General features: G+C 43.5%; 1 protein-coding gene across 5 annotated transcripts in view; it reads right to left on the bottom strand.

Moving 5' to 3' along the window:
* LOC129712374 (T-cell surface glycoprotein CD3 delta chain-like) overlaps positions 1-21,483 on the bottom strand; it is a 45,608-nt gene extending 24,125 nt beyond the window's left edge. The window contains exons 1-7 of one of the 5 annotated variants that reach the window (XM_055660740.1): positions 21,300-21,367; positions 20,559-20,624; positions 13,174-13,194; positions 11,593-11,784; positions 11,121-11,243; positions 9,443-9,489; positions 6,503-7,015 (exon numbers count right to left, since the gene is read on the bottom strand). In XM_055660740.1, the coding sequence (XP_055516715.1) occupies positions 6,953-7,015; positions 9,443-9,489; positions 11,121-11,243; positions 11,593-11,784; positions 13,174-13,194; positions 20,559-20,613 (501 nt within the window). In that variant the 5' untranslated portion in view covers positions 20,614-20,624; positions 21,300-21,367 and the 3' untranslated portion in view covers positions 6,503-6,952. Of the gene's footprint in view, positions 1-6,502; positions 7,016-9,442; positions 9,490-11,120; positions 11,244-11,592; positions 11,785-13,173; positions 13,195-20,558; positions 21,251-21,299 lie in introns of those variants that run through there. The other 4 variants (XM_055660739.1, XM_055660738.1, XM_055660743.1 and 1 more) reach the window with 4 other exon arrangements.
* Positions 21,484-22,461: the final 978 nt, after the last annotated feature.

Genomic DNA, 22,461 nt, shown 5'->3' with positions numbered 1-22,461 from the left:
CAAAATCTCTGAAGACGATTTATAGAGCTGGCAGAGCGGTAATGAGAAATCAAATGGGCAGGATTTGGCTGTGATAGAACTTCATCAATTTACGGACTGTTTATGATCTGTTAATCACGGGAAAGAAATACAATTGTATAAAACAAAGTGGCTTTTAAAGCAGTGTAGAAAGAACCAATGTAATTATGAAAAACAATTACTAATCTGAAATGGTCACGTGAATTACTTGTAAATGAATTTAAACAGGCAAATTAATGATAGATTTTATTGTATAGAATTGCCATTTTTCTAAATGGTGAGAAATCCAAAAAACCGTCAGGTCCAAATAGACTGGTGTAGGATAGAATAAAAAATTAACAAAATAGTGTAATGAGATATTGGTCCAAATATTGGGGGAGGCATAACATGGGGGAATTTAGACTCCAACTGTGCAAATGTCCAGTTAGCTTCTACACAATGTATTACCTTTCATTCTGGATAATACACCATGGTGAACAGGTATGGGCATTGAATAGACCATTGTGCAGATTACCAGAACAATATTGAGTCTAACGGTTAAATGGCGAGAATGGATGACAGATTTTTTTGGAATTCAGAAAGTGCATAAGTGACCATCGGTGCTGGTTAGACTTTAATATTAAACTAAGATTAATTTAGCTGTAACATTTAAAATCAACGGCTATGAAGAAAAGAGAGGCATATGGAATCACACCATGTTCCTGTTATACCTTATTGATAGGTACAACATGCTTGTATAGAGTGGATGTGGAGAGGATGTTTCCACTAGCGGGAGAGTCTAGGACTAGAGGTCATAGCCTCAGGATTAAAGGACGTTCCTTTAGGAAGGAGATGAGAAGGAATTTCTTTAGTTAGAGGGTGATGAATCTGTGGAATTATTTGCCGCAGAAGGTTGTGGAGGCCGTCAATGGATATTTTTAAGGCAGAGATAGATAGATTCTTGATTAGTGCGTTGTGTCAGGGGTTATGGGGAGAAGGCAGGAGAATTGGTTTAGGAGGGAGAGATAGATCAGCCACAATTGAATGTTGGAGTAGACTTGCTGGGCATAATTCCGCACCTATTACCAATAACCTTTTGATCCAAGAGCTACATGATCTTTACTCGGAAATCCTTAACTTCTTAAGTGTTTTTGACAAGACGCTAGTGACTGTAAAGCAATGGAGCAGCGTATCTGACACCTAGTTTAGTTCCCTTACATGTACTATGTGAATATAATAAACATTTCGCTGCCATGATCGTTTGATGATTAGATCATATTTCAGTTGTAACACCAAACTAAATACAAGGTTGCTCTTTGAAATTTCTGTATGGTGCGGGAGTATTGAATGTCATTTAGCTGCTTATTTGTGACATTTACACCATAATTTTAACATTATATCCCGTAAAATTTATAGATGCACAGAATGAATGATGTGAACATCATGCAGAGCAGTAGAACAGCACAATCAACGTGGTTGAAAGACAAATGCCAACCAGCAACAAAGGTCGAAGGGATAATGTTCTTCGGCTCCTTTCATTCAAGATGTCGCAATGTGTAATAGCATCAATGAGGGACTTCACAAGAGAGTCAGTGCTGCAATGCAGCAAAATCATTAAAGAATATTTTAAGGTGACAAAACAACTTCAAATGTTGAAATAAGTTAATTACGGAAAGATTGAACCATCGCTTTTCAATGAAAGTTGGCCCGCAAGCAATAGATTAACCCTTTCCCTACGGGATACCTGGCTGGTAACGAGCTGGGTTTATCTGAAGGCGGGTGAAAGGCCCTCGCTTGGTCGCCGCGTTGGAAGTCGAAGGTGGAGATTAGAAGCTGATACGTGAGCGCAAACTGACTTTATCAACCAATCAGCCGTCAGCTGTTCTTATCAGTGGTTTCTCTGATAAATATATTTAAAAGCAGCAACAGTCAAACCCTCCTTCGCAAAAAGAAGTGAATGAGTTCAAGTCTTCATTTCGAGCAAATAAATTGTCACTTTATTGAAACGTTAGATGCTAATGAAAGATTTATAATCCAGTTCCGTCATGGCCTCTGGAGGTCCCAGAGCCAATGAAATACAAAGCAAATATATAGACATGATGTTCGAAATAAAACAGGCAATTTCAGTACAACAAAGTCCCAACTACATTCATGCGACAATGACGAGGGATTTTTTTTAACACGATGCTGGTTGAGGAATACTTATTGTCAAGAAGGTGGAGGAGATTCCATTTCCAAAGGGTCATGGAATCTTTTAACCACATCATTGTGGACTAAAAGAGTCAAGAGTGTTTAATTGCACTACGTACCGACAACTGAACAATGAAATTCTAACTGTAACAGTATAACACAACACACAGATTGTATCTAATAAACAACAATTCAATCACCACAATGCTGGTGCAAAAGAAAGCCCAAAGTCATTAGTGCAACAGTTGATAACATTTCATAGCTGGGGTTAGTGTGTGTACTGCAATGTAGTGAAGTCAGATTACTGCTACAGCAATAAGAGAGTGCCTCCAAAAGGAGATGACACTGCGGCACAGTGGCGCAGCAGGTAGAGCTGCTGCCGCACGGCGCCAGAGACCTGGGTCCGATCCTCACCTCGGGTGCTGTCTGTGCAGAGTTTGCACGTTCGCCCCGTGACCACATAGGCTTCCTCCCACATCGCACGTCTGCACGTTAATTTCCCCCTATAAAATTGTCCCTAGTGTGTAGACAGTCGATGATAAAGTGGGATGGGTGCCTGGCATGCCTTGATTAGTCAGAGCATTGAGTATACGAGTCAGGAAGTCATGTTACAGCTTTAGACAACTGGTGAAGCCACATTTGGAGCACTATGTGCAGTTCTGGTTGCCTCTCCACAGGAAGGATGTGGGGAATGAATGGGTGATCAGTGGTCAGTGTGGACTCAATGGGCTGATGTGTCTGCTTCCATGCTGCATCTCTGAACTAAGAAACTAAAAGACTACATCAGAAACACACTGGGCTGTCAGCCTGGATTCAGGACCCAGGTTTCTGTCATGGGGAAACTTCTGACATTATTTTCAGTACAAAGCAAGTCCCTTCTTTAAGTCTCGGCATTTAACACGCCTCAACGTGATTATCCGCTGGTTGCATTTAAGTTTGCATGACCGGTGGCAACTAATTATAAGAGCATCATCTGTGCAGAAGGATAGTTTGTTGGGGGTAAATTCTCATTGAATTCTGCCTAAACCATCCAGAACTCACAATTAACTATTTTGATTTCCTCTAAGAAAGTGTAAGGTAAGGGCAGCAGGAGGCCATCAGAAGGTCTGCAGGTCCATGCAGTCATGCAGTAAGATCAATGCTTCAATGCTGTTTTATTTGCCACATGCACAACTGCTCAATCACTGCGGCGATCTACTCTGCTCCCTCACTTCAAGAAATTACCATCAAATTTATCAATAATTCATAATCTGATGATTTCAGTGTCTATGACCCATGGTTCTGTATTTCCCAGCCAAGGGGATAAAAAGCCTCTTCTCGTTCTCCAGAAATCCAGAAATAAATTCTTTGGAATATCGACCTTGTTATTTGTTAGTTTGTTTTTGCCTTGAAACAATCCATGCTAATGTATTACCCTAATTCCACGGGCCTAGTTTTGTACAATCAACTTACTGCACCTCTTGAAGCACCATCAACTTTATATTTCAGTCAGTATGAGGGATGAAGGGCAGTAATTGTGGATCAGTGGCTTATTTTAAGAATCTCATGGTAACTTCTTGAATGTTTTTCAAAAATCCCATTATATTACATTTACAGGTTTATTTAATTAATCTCCTCTCGACAACCAAAAATAAGGATAGGCATAATGGACTGATGATTCTATGAAAAATAACTTCTCTTTCATAAATCTTTGTTGATTCTTGCCAATTGTTTTCCAGGGACCCTGGTTGGCTATTTCCTTATTGTTGAATTTTAATAATATCCCGATGACTGATCTCAGGATAACTTTTCCTGTTTTCTCTCTCCTTTCCTGAACGACTGGGTTATGGTTGCTGCCTTCCGTCCACAAGGCCATTCTAAAACCATTCCCGGAGCTCAAACACTACAAGACTGCCATCTATGTAAGTTATTATTCAAGATTCAAGAGTGCTTTATTGTCAAATATCCCAAACAGAACAACGAAATTCTTACTTGCAGCAGCACAACAGAATATATAAACATAGTACTCGGCAAACAATATAATAAATGGAAAAAGGTTCAATATATATATATATATATATAAATATATTTATGTGTACATACATCAGCACACAATAGTAATAGTGCAAAAAGACATAACTAATGTCCCCAAGTCTATGTAGTTCAGAGCTTATTTGAAGGCTGGTATGTTTAACAACCAGATGGCTGTAGGGAAGAAACTGTTCCTGTTCTGAATGTTTCAGTCTTCAGGCTCCTGTATCTTCATCCCGATGGTAGGAGTGAAATGAGTGTGTGGCCAGGGTGGTGTGGGTCTCTAACGATGCTGGCTGGTGTTTTTGGCTGGCAGCTGGAAACATATGTATGCTTTGACAGATGTACAAGACTGAAGAGGTTGTGATATCTCAACAGTCACCAAATCCCAACATCTGATAAGTGGTACACCTCCCACACACAGCCAACTGCTTGCGATTCTAGGCGCCCGCATTACATTACCTCTTTCCTCTTCCTGTTGCATCTTTGTTATCTCTAGCCAACATCAGTACATGCAGCAGCACGCTGTTAACTCATGTGCTATTAGATGTATTTCACTCCATCTCACTCATTGAGTCACAAGGACTGTTGGTGATTACAGGAAGCACATTTGTAGCTGAGGGTACACGTGCTCAAATGGACAGTGTGCCACTAAGGCCTATCCATACAAAATATCATGCACCTTATATTTCAGTCCGTATGAGGGAGTGGTGCTTTATAATTCAGTGAGTTATTTGCAGAATCTCATGGTTTACAAATATCCCGACCTGCTTGCCATTCTATTAGAGTTGGATCATTTGTAGTGAGTTAAAGACTCAAAATCAGATTCAAAGTCAAATTTATTCGTCACATGCACCCAAAGGTGCAGTGAAAATGAAATCTAGTTGACAGATTCGGGAGGTTTATGTAACACGAAAAATATAAAAAATATTCCTTACGATACGGCCATTTGGGTAACAGAAATTTGCCGCTACAGAATTACAAATCACAAACCTGAATATGAGCTATGGAACAAAATTCCCTCTTACAAAATGTATGCATCGATTTTTAATCAATTTTAGTTTTGTCTGGCATTTATTAGCAATTGTGCTGATGTTTTGTGTCTTGCACTTTGTGTTATTGAAAAATTGCAATCTCCCCCCCCCTCCCCTCCTAACATGGGGGTTGGTTGCACCTTGCAGAGAATTGCAACATAGTCCAAGGGTTTACATGCGGGATAATCAATACCTGGTAGCAATTTACAAGCTGAAATGTAACAAAAGGCTTTGGATGCTTTAAGCTGACAATCGAGACACTGGTGAGAGCGTCACAGGCTGATAAAGGAGTTAGTCATTTGTATGCAGAATATGTTCACCTTCTAGGGTCTTTGTGTGTGCCGGTGTTCAATGTGTGAAAACTGATGATACATCGTGAATTCCGGTTTTATTACAAACAGCAGGGACGCATTCACACCACGTGGAAGCCACAGATCATTTATTTCGTAGTTATCAATCAAATTACAAATTAAAAACTGATTGCAGAAAATCAGTGACAATGGCTAGACAACGGCCAGTGTTGAAAAGACAAAAAGTGCGAGGTAAAGATAGAAGAGGCGTGAGGCCATTGGACTGAATACGTGGAAAGGGAGTGGTGGGGGGAGAGGGAATGAGGGATATGGGTGTAAATCCAGATGGGGCCCAGGAAAATGAGGGGGGGGGGAAGTGAGGGGGGGAGGGGGGAGATATTGGAGTTGTTTCTGTTTGAGCTGTTTTCCCACATTCTCCATCCCTCTGTCTGACACTCAGGCACACGGTGGAGATTGGTTTTTGACATCTCGTGGAGAGTGAGTGTCCTCGATCAAGAATTTCACATCAGGAAACCGGAGTGGAGAACATTGCACAGAGCAGGCCTGCACTAGAGATGTTTACCAAGTTTACGGCTTTGTGGAATGCCTGCAATTTCCAAAGATTCTGTGTTCCGTTTCTCCATCCTAAAATCATGTACAAAAACATGAGAGTAATAGATCGGGCAGATGCACAGAGTCCCTAACCCAGAGTGGGAGAATCGAAAACCAGAGAACATAGGTTTAAGGTGAGGGAGGAAAGACTTAAAAGGAACTTATTCGCATAAAGGGTGGTAGGTGTATGGAACGAGCTGCCAGAGGAGGTATTTGAGGCAGGTACTATTACAATGTTTAAGAAACATTTAAACAGGTACTTGGATAGGACAGGTTTAGAGTGATATGGTGTAGTTGGGACATGTTGGCCAGTGAGGGCAAGTTGGGCTGAAGGGCCTGTTTCCACGCTGTAAGACTCTATGACTCTATCTCTGTGTACTTGTAGGAACTGCTCCTTACCAGCTGTCAAACTCTCCTGATCTTTGGGCAACTGATGCGAGTGTGGGGTTGGGTGGTGATAATGGGTCTGTCGAGGAACAAACTCATTGGAGCACTCCTGGACCAAACATTGATGGTTCGGGTAAGGGTCCATAAATCTTGAGTGCCTGTCCCTCTGGGATTCAGCTTGGATCGAGGTACCTGCCCCTGGAGAGGGAGCACATGATGCCCACAGGCAGGACGGAGACCTTTGTGACCAGTGAGCACTGCTGGCAGATGCTAAACAACATCCTTGCCATCTGGAATCACATTTTTTAAAAACTTTTGTTGCAAAATAGCGACTTAGAAAAGCGGTTCCATCAATAAAAAAGCAAAAGAAAGAAGTACGAGATAACTGAAGGTGCTCGGCGGAAAGGAGTTGGATCGCAGCTGTGCGCTTTTTTATATTTTCAGGCGTGGAGCAAGCTGGCTGTATTCAGAGCTCCCTCTACGATTCCGAAGATCCTAGAAAATACCAAGACAGTATTAACATCCAAATAATAAATATGTGACTACCTACCATGTCAACAAAATAGAGAGAGTACAGAGGAGATTTACTAGAATGTTGCCTGGGTTTCAACAACTAAGTTACAGAGATAGGTTGAATAAGTTAGGTCTTTATTCTCTGGAGCGCAGAAGGTTAAGGGGGGACCTGATAGAGGTCTTTAAAATGATGAGAGGGATAGACAGAGTTGATGTGGACAAGCTTTTCCCTTTGAGAATAGGGAAGATTCAAACAAGAGGACATGACTTCAGAATTAAGGGACAGAAGTTTAGGGGTAATATGAGGGGGAACTTCTTTACGCAGAGAGTGGTGGCGGTGTGGAATGAGCTCCCAGTGGAAGTGGTGGAGGCAGGTTCATTGGTATCATTTAAAAATAAATTGGATAGGCATATGGATGAGAAGGGAATGGAGGGTTATGGTATGAGTGCAGGCAGGTGGGACTAAGGGGAAAAAAACAAATTTGTTCGGCATGGACTTGTAGGGCCGAGATGGCCTGTTTCCGTGCTGTAATTGTTATATGGTTATATGGTTATATGGTTACCGCCTTAATCCTCCCATGTGTCAGGCAAGGAAACCCCGGTTGCCCCTTGCAGTTGTGGTTGCCACTTCAGGAGAAGGTTGTGAAAGCATGTGAGGGGCTGCAGAAAGGGATTCTGAGGACCTTCTCGTGGTCAGTTATGTTCTGGTTGGGCTCGGCTTGTTCTCTTTGGAACAAGGGGACCTGAGGGAGATCCAGAACAAGGGCAACTGAGGGAGATCCAGAACGGGAGATTTGGGTGGAGAGGGGGGGAGTGTTGGGTTGCTGTGGCTCCTCAAAGGATATGTGCATTAGTCAGAGTGATGGAGCAGTTGTGCTGAATAGACTCTTTTTGACACATTATAAATGTGAAAGACATGGAAAGAATCAACAGGAGCTTCTCCGAAGGGAGATGACTAACTATAGAATAAGGGTTTAGACAATTGGTCAATTAGCGGAAGGACTAAGGGTTGATGAAAATTCTTCACCCGAAAGACAGTGATGGGGCAAGTGGGGACGAGTCTAGGATTTGCTGACTGAAAGAGTAATGGAGAGGGAAACTCTCATAGAAGCCAGGAGGCACCTGGATGAATCCTTGAAGAATCATAGCTTATAAAGGCAATGGCCAAGAGCTGGAAAGTAGTTTTACTCAAAATGAAGGTAGACATAAGTTCTGGAGAAGGGTCTTGACCTGAAACATCACCTTTTCCTTTGCTCAATAGATGCTGTCTCACCCACTGAGTTTCTCCAGCATTATCGTCTACCTTTGATTTTTCCAGCATCTGCAGTTCTTTCTTACACATTTAATCAAAATGAACTTGCTTTTGGTTGGCATGAGAAATCACAAGCCGATTACAGCCCTCTTTCTGCTGTAAATCTTGTTGCTTCATTAAATTATCTCTTTCTACAATATCATATTCACTGCATGGGATCTGGATTATGAAATTACCCAGTGGGAAATTACACCCTCAGCACTTTGCACTGAGATATCTATATTTCTCCCATCCCAGAGAAGGATAGAGAAAATTATCTCTTTCAGGAAGGAGAGTTACCATGCCCATCCCTGCTCATCTCTTGTGTAAGAAGGAATTGCAGATGCTGGTTTAAACCGAAGACAGACACAAAAAGCTGGAGTAACTCAGCGGGACAGGCAGCATCTCTGGAGAGAAGTTTCGGGTCGAGACCTACAGCTTTTTGTGTCTATCTCCTGTACATGTCTTTATGGACACATTCGGCAGAGGTCTAGGACCAGGTATCCTCTTCCCACTTCAACCAATAGAGCATGTCGTAAAACCACAGTCTGCTGGATTCGTGGAGATATCCAGTGTGTACTTGACAAATATTTGAAGCCTTTGCCAATATTGAGGCAGATACGATAAAAACATTTAAACAGGTAGATAGATAGGAAAGGTTTACAGGGACAGCGGCCAAACTCAGGGAGGTACAACCAGCGTAGATGGGGCATCTTGGTCAACATGGGCAAGTTGAGCTGAAGGACCTGTTTTCTGTGCTGTATGACTCCTGCAGATGACGTAGGCATACCCTGGATTGGCTCCTAGGGTGGGTCAAGTCATCCTTTCTCAGCCATTAAGAGAGCAAAACTTTGTTCTCAACTGTCAGCCTACATGATTTGGTTTCTCCTATTTAGTTCCCTGTAACCTAATCTCTTGCATATTCCCATCAACTGATTTTTGTACCTCTTGCCAACACCAGGGGCAATTTACATGAAACTGCAACACCCAGGGGAAACTCACTTGGTTGCAAACTCCACACATTCATTTGTTTGTTGCTCCACATTAATAACTTGATCAAAGTCCAAAACCCACTCAAACTCAATGAACTCTAGTAGACAACTGTTGACTCTCCTTACCTGATACAGATCGTTGTTATGGGGAACAAGGTGCTGCTCGTCAGAAGCTGGAAGAAAAGTACAAGGAAGGGAATAAGAAACTTGGAATTATCTAAGGCACGACCAATACCATTTATATAAGGTACACAAAAAAGCTGGAGGAACTCAGCGGGTGCAGCAGCATCTATGGAGCAAAGGAGAAAGGCAACGTTTCGGCACGAAACGTTGCCTTTTTCCTTCGCTCCATAGATGCTGCTGCACCCGCTGAGTTTCTCCAGCTTTTTTGTGTACCTTCGATTTTCCAGCATCTGCAGTTCATTCTTAAACCATTTCTATAAGGGTTAGGCTTAGGTATAACATTGTCATATGTACCAAGTTACAGAGAAAAGATTTGTTTTGCATGCTATCCAAACAGATCGGATAAACCATACATAAATCAAGTCAAACTCAAGTACAGTAGATAGAGAAAAAGGGAAAACACAGAGCGCAGAATATAGTTCCCAGCATTGTAGCGCATCAGTTCCATTGACAAAGGACTAATGTCCTCAATAGGCTAGCGATGAATCGGACAGCACCCTAACTTATGGAAGGCCTGTTCAGATAACAGAGGGGAAGAAGCTGCTGACACATGACGAATTTCTTCAGGCTCTTCAGGAAGTAAAGATATTGCTGAGCCTTCTAGGCCGTCGCATCAGTGTGCTTGGTCCGTGAAAGATCATTTGTAATATTAATGCCAAGGAACTTGAAGTTATCGACCATTTACACTTCCACACCATTGATGGCTGAATGGAGCATGTACTCAACTATGCTTCCTGAAGTTAATAACTTGCTCCTTTGTCTTGCTGCCCTTCAGGGAGCAGTTATTGTCCTGAAACCATATCACTAAGTTCTCCATCTCCCTCCTGTACTCTGTCTCATCATTGTCTGTGATTCGGCCCACCACGGTGCAAATCTTCAACTGGAATTAGCACCTAGTTTAGCCATACAGTTGTGAGAGTAGTATAGGAAGGTACTGAGAATGCATCCTTGCATGGCTCCATGTTGAGAATTATTGTGGAGGTCTTCTATCCTCCCTGATGGGGGATTCCTAGATCCAGGATTTTGGAGATGAGTGGATAGGGTTATGGTGTTGAAGGAAGAGCTATAGTCGATACATAGGAGTCTCGTGTTATCTAAGTGTTCCAGAGATATGTTTAGGGCCAGGTAGATGGCACGTGGTGTAGACCTGTTGCAACGGTAAACAAACTGCAACCGATCAAGGCTGGCTGGGAGGCTGGAGTTAACATGTGCCATCATCAGTCTATCAAAGCACTTCATGATGGTGGGTGTCTGAGCCACTGGACGATTGGGCAGCAATCTAAAATTCTCTTCCCCAAAATGTTGCGGTGCCTGGAGGTTAATTGAACCTTTCACAAGAGATGTTTTATTTTCCTACCGGCAGCACAGTGTTCAATTGTTAGTATATCATGGTTCAGTTGCTTTTCACTCAGAAAGTTGCAAATTCAAGTTCCAATGATCTTGTATGGGATCTCCAATGCCTATTGCTGGGATATGGACATGTTTGTAATGGGCTGTGAATCGACCCAACTGGCTCAAGGCTAAAAGGTTGGCCAAGTACATAATGACCTTATAGTTAGTAGAAGTAGAGGATGAGACAATCAGTACAGGTGTGATGAGAACTGATAAAATAAATGGTAACCTTTTCCTCCCTTCGAAGATGCCACACAGTAGATCGCTAAAGCGATAAAGACAGTAGCAATAAGGTCTCCAATCACAATTCCAGAGATCGTGTTGGCATCCAGTTGCACACAATTCTTACAAACTGAAAACAAAGGTTGGACAAAAACGTATCAAAATTTCATTTTATATTTAATGCAATATAATTTTTTAAACATCTATTGCTCCTGTTTTGTTCATTCATTCTGGTGCTGCAGCTGACCACCTTCTTATGTTCAGCCAGTGCTGAAATGGAGAACATAGCCCTGATATTCAAATTCTACTTCTGTCTCAGACAGCCACCACTTCTTTTGTTCCCAGCCCAGTTTGGTAATGGTTCCAATGAGGAACTCGGGGTCAGGTAAGTCAGGGACAGCAATGTAACAAACTCTAACATCATGCCCAACTCCAGTTATCACATCTCTTCAAGTGTTACATAGAAAAGATCAACTTACGTTTGACAAACACAAAAGCAGTCGATCTCTTTTGGCCAACAGTGCAGGTATATTCTCCAGTATCGATGTCCGAGAGCTTGGTCAGTTTCATATTACCATCGTGCGTTTTCCCTGCATAGTTCACTCCGTCCTTCTCCCATTCTCCAACAATTGGACACTTCATAGTGATGCCACCAGACTCTTCCTTGATCACTGAGGAGGACGAAGCACAGGAGCTGAGCAGCACTCGGACAGTGCTACTGACTGGGAGGTGAGCTCCCTATTGGAATTCAAAGTCTGATTCCCAAGTAGTAATTTGTGCTCAGCTTAGCTAGTGTCAATCTTAGAACAGAATGCTGATGTGGAAGAGAAGTCAAGAAGGGAGAGAAAAAGGAACGGATCTGCCCACAAGCGTGATGCTTGGCAACACTTTAACATGAAAAAAGCTTGCAAGTTCACATCCCGGCATAGTTTGCTTGCCCCCTGACTCTCAGTCTGAAGAACTGAAATGTTCTTGACCCAAAAACGTCACCTATTCCTTTTCTGAGTTATCCAGCTTTTTGTGTCCATCTATAGTTTTCTGGGATTGCTTGCTTAAATTTGATGATTTGTAATTAAAAGGTAATATAATCCTGAAAATAGCCAAGGTGTTGGAAAATTATAACTGGATCACTAATGTCCTTAAAGAAGAGGGACATTAGTTTTATGCCTGAGACAAGGTTAGCATTTCCAGAATTTTAAACTCTGAATTCAAATTGACAAACTAAACTTTGGACACACAGCCCTGGACTGCTCTTTGTAGTATTTTATTGGTCTTCATGATATTTTATTATTCTGCTCAGTTGCTTATCTGTTTATTCTCGACTGCTGATCTATACTCTATGTGTAGAATGGAACTGCAGATGATGGTTTACACCAGCACAAGGTGTAAACCAAACACCAAACGCTGGAGTTACTCAGCGGGACAGGCAGCGTCTCTGGTGAGAAGGAATGGGTGAGGCTTCAGTCTGGAAAAGCGTCTCGACCTGAAACGTCACTCATTTCTTCTCTGCAGAGATGTTGTCAGTCCCACTGAGTTACTCCAGCATTTTGTGTTTGTACTCTATGTGGGTTGGTGGTCGAGGAGCATAGCTATCAGCATAACTATACTTGGGAATCAGGAGCATGTAAGCATAACTATCAGGATCTCGGAAGTTTTCCGGTCTGGAAACTTGAGTCACTTTCTGGGTCACATTCTTTTGCAACTTAGTGGAGGTTCAGTGAACTGAGTGTTTACTGCTAGGAATTATCTTTACACCTTAATCTCTGACCGGCAAGCTCAAAGCAATTGCAAAGGGATGAGGCAAACAAAGTGAAATCAAAGAAATAGCAGAGATCTGGGCAGGGAGTCACCCTAACAGCTTGATGTCACTGCAAAGGTGGAATAAGAAATTACCCACTTGTTCTCTTATCCATGCAATGTTTTAAAGATAAGCAAATAAAGGTTTTTGTTGAAAACCCAATTAAAAACTGTGGAAAATCTAACAAATGCTAACCTTCAGTTTCTTGCTTTTCATAACTCATAGTAACGTTTAACCCCAATAATAAAAATCAACGGCTTACCAATCATTTCTTGGGAAAACCCTAAATAGAAAGAAATTGAGAAAACAGTCATGAATTTCAGTTTACAATTAAATGCAAACGCTGACAGTAAAGGCGACAGGTGTACACACACACACACACACACACACGCACACACACACACACACACACACACAGCGCACACACACACACACACACACACATGCACGCACGCACGCACACACACACACACACACACACGTGCGCGATTCATGCAATCGGTAAATCCTATTATATACCATGATTGTCTCCACAGGGTATGAATCATATACCTGTAGTATTGTCCAAGCAATTAGAGTTGTCATGAGCTTTTGCTCTGCGCATTACCACTTAATTTCATAACCAGGTACTGTGTGTACATGTCCCTGAACTGTGTAACCCACAATGAAATTGGACCTTGTGAGTGGGGTTGAGATATGGTTTGATTCTTCTTTTCCTTACTTCAAAAGAATGAACAAAATTAGTGAACAGTCGTTTAAAACAGATGTACACAGGAACTTCTCACTGCGGGTGGTGAATCTCTGGAATTCTCTATTATAGAGGGCTGTCATGATGAGATAATTGGGTGTATATAAAAGTAGAAATAGAAACATTTTCAAAAGTTCAGGGAAACGTGACCTTTGAGGAAGTGGCACAACAGAGGAGATGAGTCCAGAGACAGATCAGCCATGATCATATAGAATGGTGGACTGTGCTTCTATCTGCTCCTGTTCTTACCCAGGAAGTGAACTTGAAATCTGATATCCCTTCCTGGGCAGATCGGTTTAGGGGCAAAAATCAATTATAAAAATGAAAAAAGATTAATGAACAATTGCAGTGAGAACAACTTAATATCAAAGAACAAATTTGGTGAGGCTATGTCCTCGCATGTGACCAAAGTCCTTTCAGGCAATAAACAGTGCCTGGTTTCTCCCCTTTCTTGCTCTTGTGTTGTAAGAATAGTTTTAGTTTAGCTTTTGATTTATTTTACTTTTAGCTTTAATTTGATTTCCCTCCTTTCTTACTCGTGATGCAAGTATATAGACCTCAAGTCAATCTTTAAATTTATTTTGACAGATAGAATATGACAGGCAGCTGTTTCAATGGTAAATTACCTGCAAGTTGAGCCACAGAAGTTTGCAAGTATGCCCTGAAGTTAGGGGGTTGCCCCTGGCAACTTAAGAATCACATCCGCCAATGATAAATGATAAGCAAAGCCCTACAGCTACACATAAAACAGTCTTCAGATTTGAAATTTATTCAGTATATAATCCCCGAAGCAAAAATGTTACATATGGCCTATATTGTTCCGTACATTTACACAATCATGCACATATGAAAGATTTAATTGTAGACATATATACAAGAAGTTACTCCAGCACTTTTTTTGAAATACAAAAAGTTCTCAGGGAAAAAGATCTAAAAAAGAATCTATCACTGAAGATTCAGAAAAATGCCATTATTCAATTAAATGCCACTTGGATCCCTCAGCTATGATGCAAGCAAAACATAATGACTTAACAGAAAAACAATACGGTACAAGTGTTCATCTTTTGGCACAGGAGATAACTTGTAATTAAAATACACCACAGAACATGCAAATACATTAAGGAATGTTCCCAGCACCAAAATGTAGCAGCCACCATTAAAAATACATCAATTGCAAACTCTGTCCAAATCGTACGACCGGATTTGCTTCATTAAAAAAAAGTTATCTCCGGAAACTATAATATAGTGACGTCCACTGAACTATGGGAGCCAGTATTTTTCAAAAGTCTGACAATATTTGGATGTGTATCCTTAATTGATATCCTCCAGTGAGCTTTATGGTGTACCATTTCTCCTCAAGGAGTATCTATGCAGTGCCATTAAGGGTCAGGCCTGCTGCAAAGGTTAGGTTAGAACCTCTGACCAACAAACAGGGTTCTCGGTTACATGAGTTAGCATAAGACATCCGCAAGCATAGGCGTACAAGAAATCAGCACTGCCTGGGAGGAAACTGTGACAAAAGTTGAATATTTCAGATAGAAAAAAAGAGTTTGGGTCTGTAGTTGAGTTTGACATCATCACAAGGCAACATCAACATCCCGACCTCCAAATGGGGACCTTCCTCATCTCCTGTATTATAATGACTAAAGTATTATAACTAATACTTGCAAGCCCACAAAGGAGATATTCTTGTTCAGCATGGCCAGAGCAACATTAGGAGATGAGTTCGTTCACAAGTCACTGTACGACTTTACAGGGGGTGAGTTCATCTCTGAAGGATCCCCATTGAATTTGTACCATAGGCGTGGAGTGACCATTTGGTCCAATGCTTGACCGAGGTCATTGCATTAACAGACAGACCGAGGGCATATGTGTAGGAAAGAACTGCAGATGCTGGTTTAAATCAAAGGTAGACACAAAATGCTGGAGTAACTCAGCGGGACAGGCAGCATCTCTGGAGAGAAGGAATAGGTGACGTTTCGGATCCAGACCCTTCCTCAAACCGTCTCGGCCCGAAACATCACCCATTCCTTCGCTCCAGAGATGCTGCCTGTCCCGCTGAGTTACTCCAGCATTTGTGTCAACTGAGGGTATATGTGTTGTGTTCACATCACTCAAGTTGCATTTGGATCCTTCTTAGAAGTGCCTCATCCTTCAAGGCAAGTGAAATCCAGGGAGATGTGTCACTGAATCTTGAACTCAGAGAAGGTGAACAACTTTTTTTGAAAGCCTTGTCTGATTACATCCCCGGGATTACTCCCAAGAGGGGCTAGGATATCAGTCCTGGAATGGCCATGACAATGGTGGAGAGCTGGCAACACACAAGCCCACTGATGTGAAGTTAAGGGAGAGATTGATGGTAATCTCGAAAGCATTGGACCCTGCACAGTGGCACTTCACAAAACGCGCACATGAAGGAGGTCTCCACTGATCTCCCGGACGCGGTTTTGCGTTTGCATCGCGAGCACTCCCGGCACACCTTCTTGCGCCCATCTATCTTCACCATGTTGTGTGCTCTGGCGTTGCTGAAGCCCGCCTGGTATCTGGTTTCCGCCGACGAGGCCAGCCTGCCCTTCCTGCTCCCTCCCGCAGAGTAATCCCCACGGAGCATCTTGGCCAGAGCCGTCCTGAAGTTGAGGTGGTCATAGCGGTTGGGGAGCGGTGGGTCGTGAGATGACCTCTTGAAGATCAGCCAGGCATTGACGATGGTAATATTCAATGAAAACCACAACAGACACCTCCACCACTTTTTGGAAGGACGACCCACAGGATAATAGCTCCTCATCTGATCCGAAATATCAACGCCGCCCATGTACTTATTATACTCAGTGACCACCTGAGGTTTGACCACCCCCGAGCTGGCAATCATCTTGGTCCCTTGATTGTTTGAAAGCGTGACTACTTGTCGCTTGTCCTTCCAAATGGTTAACAGCAACGATCCCTTCTGAAAGAACCGAACGTCGCCCTGTCTCTTGAGCTTCATCGCCCGGGCTTGTGCGGGGATGCCTTTGCGGTTGAGGTGTGCGGTGGAGCAAGCCCTTGTCCCCCGCTCCTCCAGGTGCTCCAGGAGAACGGGGCTAGCGAAGAAGCGGTCAAAGTAGACGTGGTGGTGGCGGTGGAAGTAGGGGTGACAGAGCTCCATCACCACGTCGTGCCCGGTGCCGTGTGGCGACACCGACCTCCGCCGTCCCGTGTACACGTTGAAGTTCAGGCAGTAACCCGTGACAGATTCGCACAGCATCCACACTTTCACACCCCACTTTGTCGGCTTGGCCGGGGAGTACTGCTTGAAATACAGCCGCCCTTTGTAAGCCACCATGCCCTCGTCCACACTCAGGTCGCGGCCCGGACGGTAGCATTGGCCAAAGAGGCCGCGCACCACCTCCATCAGGCCTCGGACTTTGTACACTGGGTCGTGGTCGGGGTCTGATCTGTCCAGGGCGCCCCTGTTGTCCCGGAGGTGCAGATACTGGTTTAGTTTCCAAAACCTGTCCCTGGACATGGCGGAAGAGATCCATGGGCAGCGGAGGGAAGTGTCTTGGCTCCAGTACAGGGAGATGCGAGGCAGTTGCTTGATGCCCATCATGATGTTGATGGCCAGGAACGCCTTGATTTCCTGGGACTCTGTCGGGGTCCAAGAGGAATCCCTTTTGCCTGCTGTCTCTTGGCACTGGGCAGCGTAGCGATTGGTTTCCAAGGCTATGGTGTCGAACACAGTTTGTGGCCAGAGTAAGGTGAAGTAATCCAGTGGGCTGGCAGTGTCTGGGAGCTGGTGCTGGGGGCCGCTGGGTTCCGTGAAGGGCGGTACATGCATATCTTCAACATCAGTGGTCCACTCTACATCTGCCTCCTTCCCAATGGACAATTCTCTCTCTCCACGTCCAATATCCTCAGAAATCCCCACATCGCTCTCAGATTCCATTACAAATACAGTAGACGGGCAATTGGACTTTTCTTCCCCCAAACCCCAAAACGTTTCGTTCATTGATAGAACACATACAATGTTCGAAAATACCGCGCTGTGGGGGGAATAAGATGTTATAGTCAAAACGCGTATTTGATTTTTTCAATGGTGCCATGATGTTAGTAACCGGCGTCCAAACTGCAGAACCAGTTACCAGCGTAACCAGTTTACGTCTGATAAGGGTCCCACCCGAAAATATATTTTTTTTCTCCAGAGATACTGCCCGATCCACTGAGTTACGCCAGCACTTCATGTCTATCTATCTACGACAGACATGCTGGCATTTCATTTAGAAATCTGCGAGCTACCAAATCCCATTGCAACGGTGCCAAGGTATGCAATAGTCGACACATAAAGGGTTTCTTCAAAGGGACATTTAACATGGAAGATTTCAGCAAAGTATTTAAAACTGTGATCAAATTGACCATGTTTGATCCGATAGAAACATAGGTACAGACGTCGGCCATTCGGTCCTTCGAATCATTCAATGTGATCATTACTGACCAAAATCAGTACCCCGTTCCTGCTTTCTCCCCATATCCCTCGATTCCGTTAGCCATAAGAGTTATATCTAACTCTCTCTTGATTACATCATTCATGGGTGGATTTTATTGGGTTCAAATAAATGACTTTCATTGTGGTGGGTCTGTCCTGGCAGTGGGTCGGTACATACCGAGAGAACTGAGGAAGAATCTGAAAGGTCTGATTCTATCAATGAAGCTCTGTCAAGTTTGTGATGATGGATCTGTGGCAACGCACTAACGGGGACATTACGAAGCGGGACTGTCTTTGTTATACAATAACCGGTATGCAATGCCAAAACTAATATCACTTACTTCAATGTTTGTGTCACATTATTTTACAAATGGTCCCAATTCTTGGCAACAAGGTGGCAAACTACATCTGCCCTAAAGTGCAGTACCCAGCACAGGGCACAATCGCCCGATGTTCTCCACAGACGCTGCCTGGCCGCTGAGTTACCCCAGCACTTTGTGTAAACCGGTATTTGCAGTTCTTTGATTCTACACCAGCCCGGAGTTCAGGCGGACTCGTTCTGACTCGGTAACCGGCGAATTAACCGATGCCAGGCTCGTGTAGAAATACAGAGGGCCTCGACCCGAATCATCGCCTATCTCTTTACTCCAGAGATGCTACCTGACAAACCTGCTGTGTCCTTTCGCCCAGCTCACTCCTCAGTCACAGGGCAACTGTTCCCCGAGTCGCAGTCAATAAGGAAACCAGAATATAAATGTTGCCTTTATTCCACGCATTTTAAAAAACATTGCTTAGCATCTGCAATAAAATGTGGCTCTTTGGACCAAGCATTCTTGAAAGTACACAAAAATGCTGGAGAAACTCAGCGGGTGCAGCAGCATCTATGGAGCGAAGGAAATAGGCAACGTTTCGTCCCGAAACGTTGCCTATTTCCTTCGCTCCATAGATGCTGTTGCACCCGCTGAGTTTCTCCAGCATTTTTGTATACCTTCGATTTTGCAGCATCTGCAGTTCCTTCTTAAGCATTCTTGAAAACTGGAGGGGAAGGTGGAGTTGGGAGGGAGGGGGGGGGGTTGAGGGTAGAGTTGAGGAGAGGAGATGAGAGGGGGGGGGGGGGGGGGGGGGGGGGCGGAGTAGAAGGGAGGGGAGAGCAGTGAGAGGAGAGGATAGAAGAAAGGAGGGGGTGGGGAGTAGAGAGGAGCGGGGCTGGGGGAGGGGAGAGAGAGGGGGAGGGAAAGGGGAGGGTGGAGGGTGGAGGTTTTGCGCGTGTGCATCGGGCGGTTCCCCGGAGCATTGGAGAGCTGGTGCCCGCAGCCGGTCCCGGAGCGCCCGGCACAGGGCGGCACAGGCCGTGTGCGCAGGGAATGGGTTAGAGACCAATAACCCGGGAACCAGCGGCACTTAGTATCGAGTTAAAACTAAACTCTCAATTGCAAATAGCTTGATAGCGACAGCTATTATACAAATTGCAATTGACACCTGCGGCATTTGCTGTTCTTATACAGCAAAACCGCAAGGACAAGCTACTGGCTTGCTCTACTTTGTAAGAAATATTTAAACTCAAAGCATGTATTTTGTCACGTAGCAACTGAAATTAAAAGACAGACCCGGGGACATGCAATCCGGCACAATATTGAAATATGGTTGCAGTTTCGAAAATAAAAATCATAATTTACAGAACATTAAAAAAAACATTTCTATATGCGTTGGGAAAATACTACTTAACAACTGTAGTTTGTGTTTTAAACCGTACACTCTGTAAAGAAATCGGACTAACTATTGTTATCATCCTGGCGTGCATGTCGGGTTTTAAAAAGTGATTAATTTATAGCTCAGAGGTTTGCTCAGGTCCTGGTTACAGCTTCATTCGCCCGAGTTGTGGATCTCACTCGTACATTTATGTCAAGGACTTGCTCCGAAATATTTCAGTTTGGCTTTAAGCAGCCTTACAACTAACTAATAGCAAAAACATATCACCCACCGCCCCACAATGGAACCAAATATCAATATTTTCACAATCCAAGCCTTGCATAAAATTGTTTGGCCTCCTCCTTCAAAGCAAACTCCAAATTAACGCGAAAATAGGAATTTGCTGGCATTTGCTGTTGGTTCCGTTCACCTGCCAAACCCGAGTCTACATTCAACGCTATGTAAATATATATTTACAGCTAAAGCGAATTAACAGCCAGCCAAGTTGGTCGCTATTTTAGGGCAAAGATTTATTACAAAATATATATTTGTAAATACTTGTTGTGGAGCATTGACAGTAAATACTGATAAGTATAATTACTAAGATTAATTTTAATAAGGATCCCATTAACATTCGGCTGTATTTGTGTCGGTCCACTTACTGAAGTTAAAGCATAGCAGTTTAATATTTCGTTTAATTAATTGCAAAATCCCCCCCCCCCCCGTATAAACGTTTAGACATTGATCTTACCGAAAAGCAAGATTGTCGCGCCTATCGCGAACACGAGGTTCCTGTAAAACTGCATCTTTCCGATCCCTTCGGAAAGGAAAAAAATCAAGACAATTAGTTTATTTTAAAGGACTCTAACATTCAATTTCGCAGACTAGTGTGATGCTCAGACTGTGACTTCTCCCGGGGTTGAGGAGGCGCTGTGTGCCACAGAACCCCCTTCAGATAAACAACAGGAACCCGCGAGGTGTAGACACGAGGAACTGCAAATGCCGCTTCACACAAACCGTGAGGACTCGGTGAGTCGCGGTTCTACAACAGACGTCATAATGGCAGTCGCATCTGCTTTAAGGAACATTAACACTACATTCTTGAAGTTCAGATACTTTTGAATTTAAGGCATCTTTAACGCATGCCACCAATACAGGCCAGCCACAAAGTGCTGGGGTTATTCAGCGGGTCAGGCAGCATCTCTGGAGAAAAAAGGATGGGTGCCCGGCACCCTTCATGCTGCCCGATCCACTGAATTACTCCAGCACTTTGTGTCAATCTTTGGTATGAACCAGCATCTACAGTTCTATTTTTCTACATCTCAGACACACGGTGTTCAATATTATTGGCCTTACAGACAGCATAGAATCAGACAGCGTGGAAACAAGCCTTTCAGCCCAGTTTGTCCATGCTGAGCAAGGTGTCGAACTAAGGTCGACCCACTTGGCAGCGTTTGAGCCATATCCCTTTAAACCTTTCATATTAATGTACCTGTCCAAATGACTTTCAAAATGTACTTGTGTCAACCACTTCCGCTCGTTCCACACAGTATCACTCTGGTGTGGAAATGCGGCCCCTCAGACTCTTATTAAATCTTTCCCCTCGGACTTTAAATCTACTCTTGAATTCCACAACACCGGGTAAAAGGATGTGTGCCTTCAACTGTTCTATGCTCCTCATGACTTGATGCACCTCTGAAAGATCACCCCTCAGTCTCCTACCCTCCAAGGAATAAAGTCCCAGCCTGCCCAATCTCCCACTCGGTCTTGACCCCTGGCAACATTAAATTTTTCTACACTCGGCTTCATGGCCCCTGTGACTCCTGGGTGACCAAAGAATCTAAAGAATATTTCTTTATTGTCATAACACTCTTTCCAATGTCCGCTTCATGGCATCTTTCAAACATTTGGTTACAAGATAAAGTATGGGATGACCAAAATAAATATCATGAAAATAGCACGCATAAACACCCAACCCTCCATCCTTCTGTCGATTTCACAGTGTACCACAGTCCCTTAATCTGTATCGCCCCTGCGTTCCTTGGCGGCTACATTTAGTGCTTTTATAGCAGTGGAGTAAAAACTGTTTTTTAGTCTGTCGTCCTTGTAGATCTGTACCGTCACCTTGTAAGCTGAACACCAACACGGGGAGAGGCAAGAATGGAGGGATGTTTATCAAGGGCAGAAAAGCAGCTAGCACTGATTGGAAGGGGAGCTTTGAAGAATTCCACAACCTTGAGTTTGTCCTTGCCACACGTGTCCATGAGACTATTTCACAGTAAATTATCCAGTCCCACCTCACCGCCATCCCTGACCAACAATTAGCTGAAAACACCACACACACCATGAGACTGTTTGACGTTCTCGGGAGCTTCACTGCAGAAGTGATAAAAATTGCTGGAGATGAAATTCAACGACATATTCACACCTTGATCTCTCGCAACTGGGAAGAGGGATTCCAGGGATGTCAATGACCACATGAGCTTTGATGGTAATGGTGATTGGACGGTATTGTCTGCCACAAGGTAAGTCAGTGTAAGAGATCTTGTCAATTGCCTCCTCCTAGTGGCTAAAGATCGGTTCGCCAGTGGTAAGAACTGCAGGAGGTTGCACTAATATTTGTTTAAGAAGGAACTGCAGATGCTGGAAAATCG

The sequence above is a fragment of the Leucoraja erinacea genome, chromosome 32 (assembly GCF_028641065.1).
Source record: "Leucoraja erinacea ecotype New England chromosome 32, Leri_hhj_1, whole genome shotgun sequence".
Classification (NCBI taxonomy): domain Eukaryota; kingdom Metazoa; phylum Chordata; class Chondrichthyes; order Rajiformes; family Rajidae; genus Leucoraja; species Leucoraja erinaceus.
Note: the sequence above shows the minus strand (reverse complement) of the source record. Positions and strands in the feature narration are given on the sequence as shown.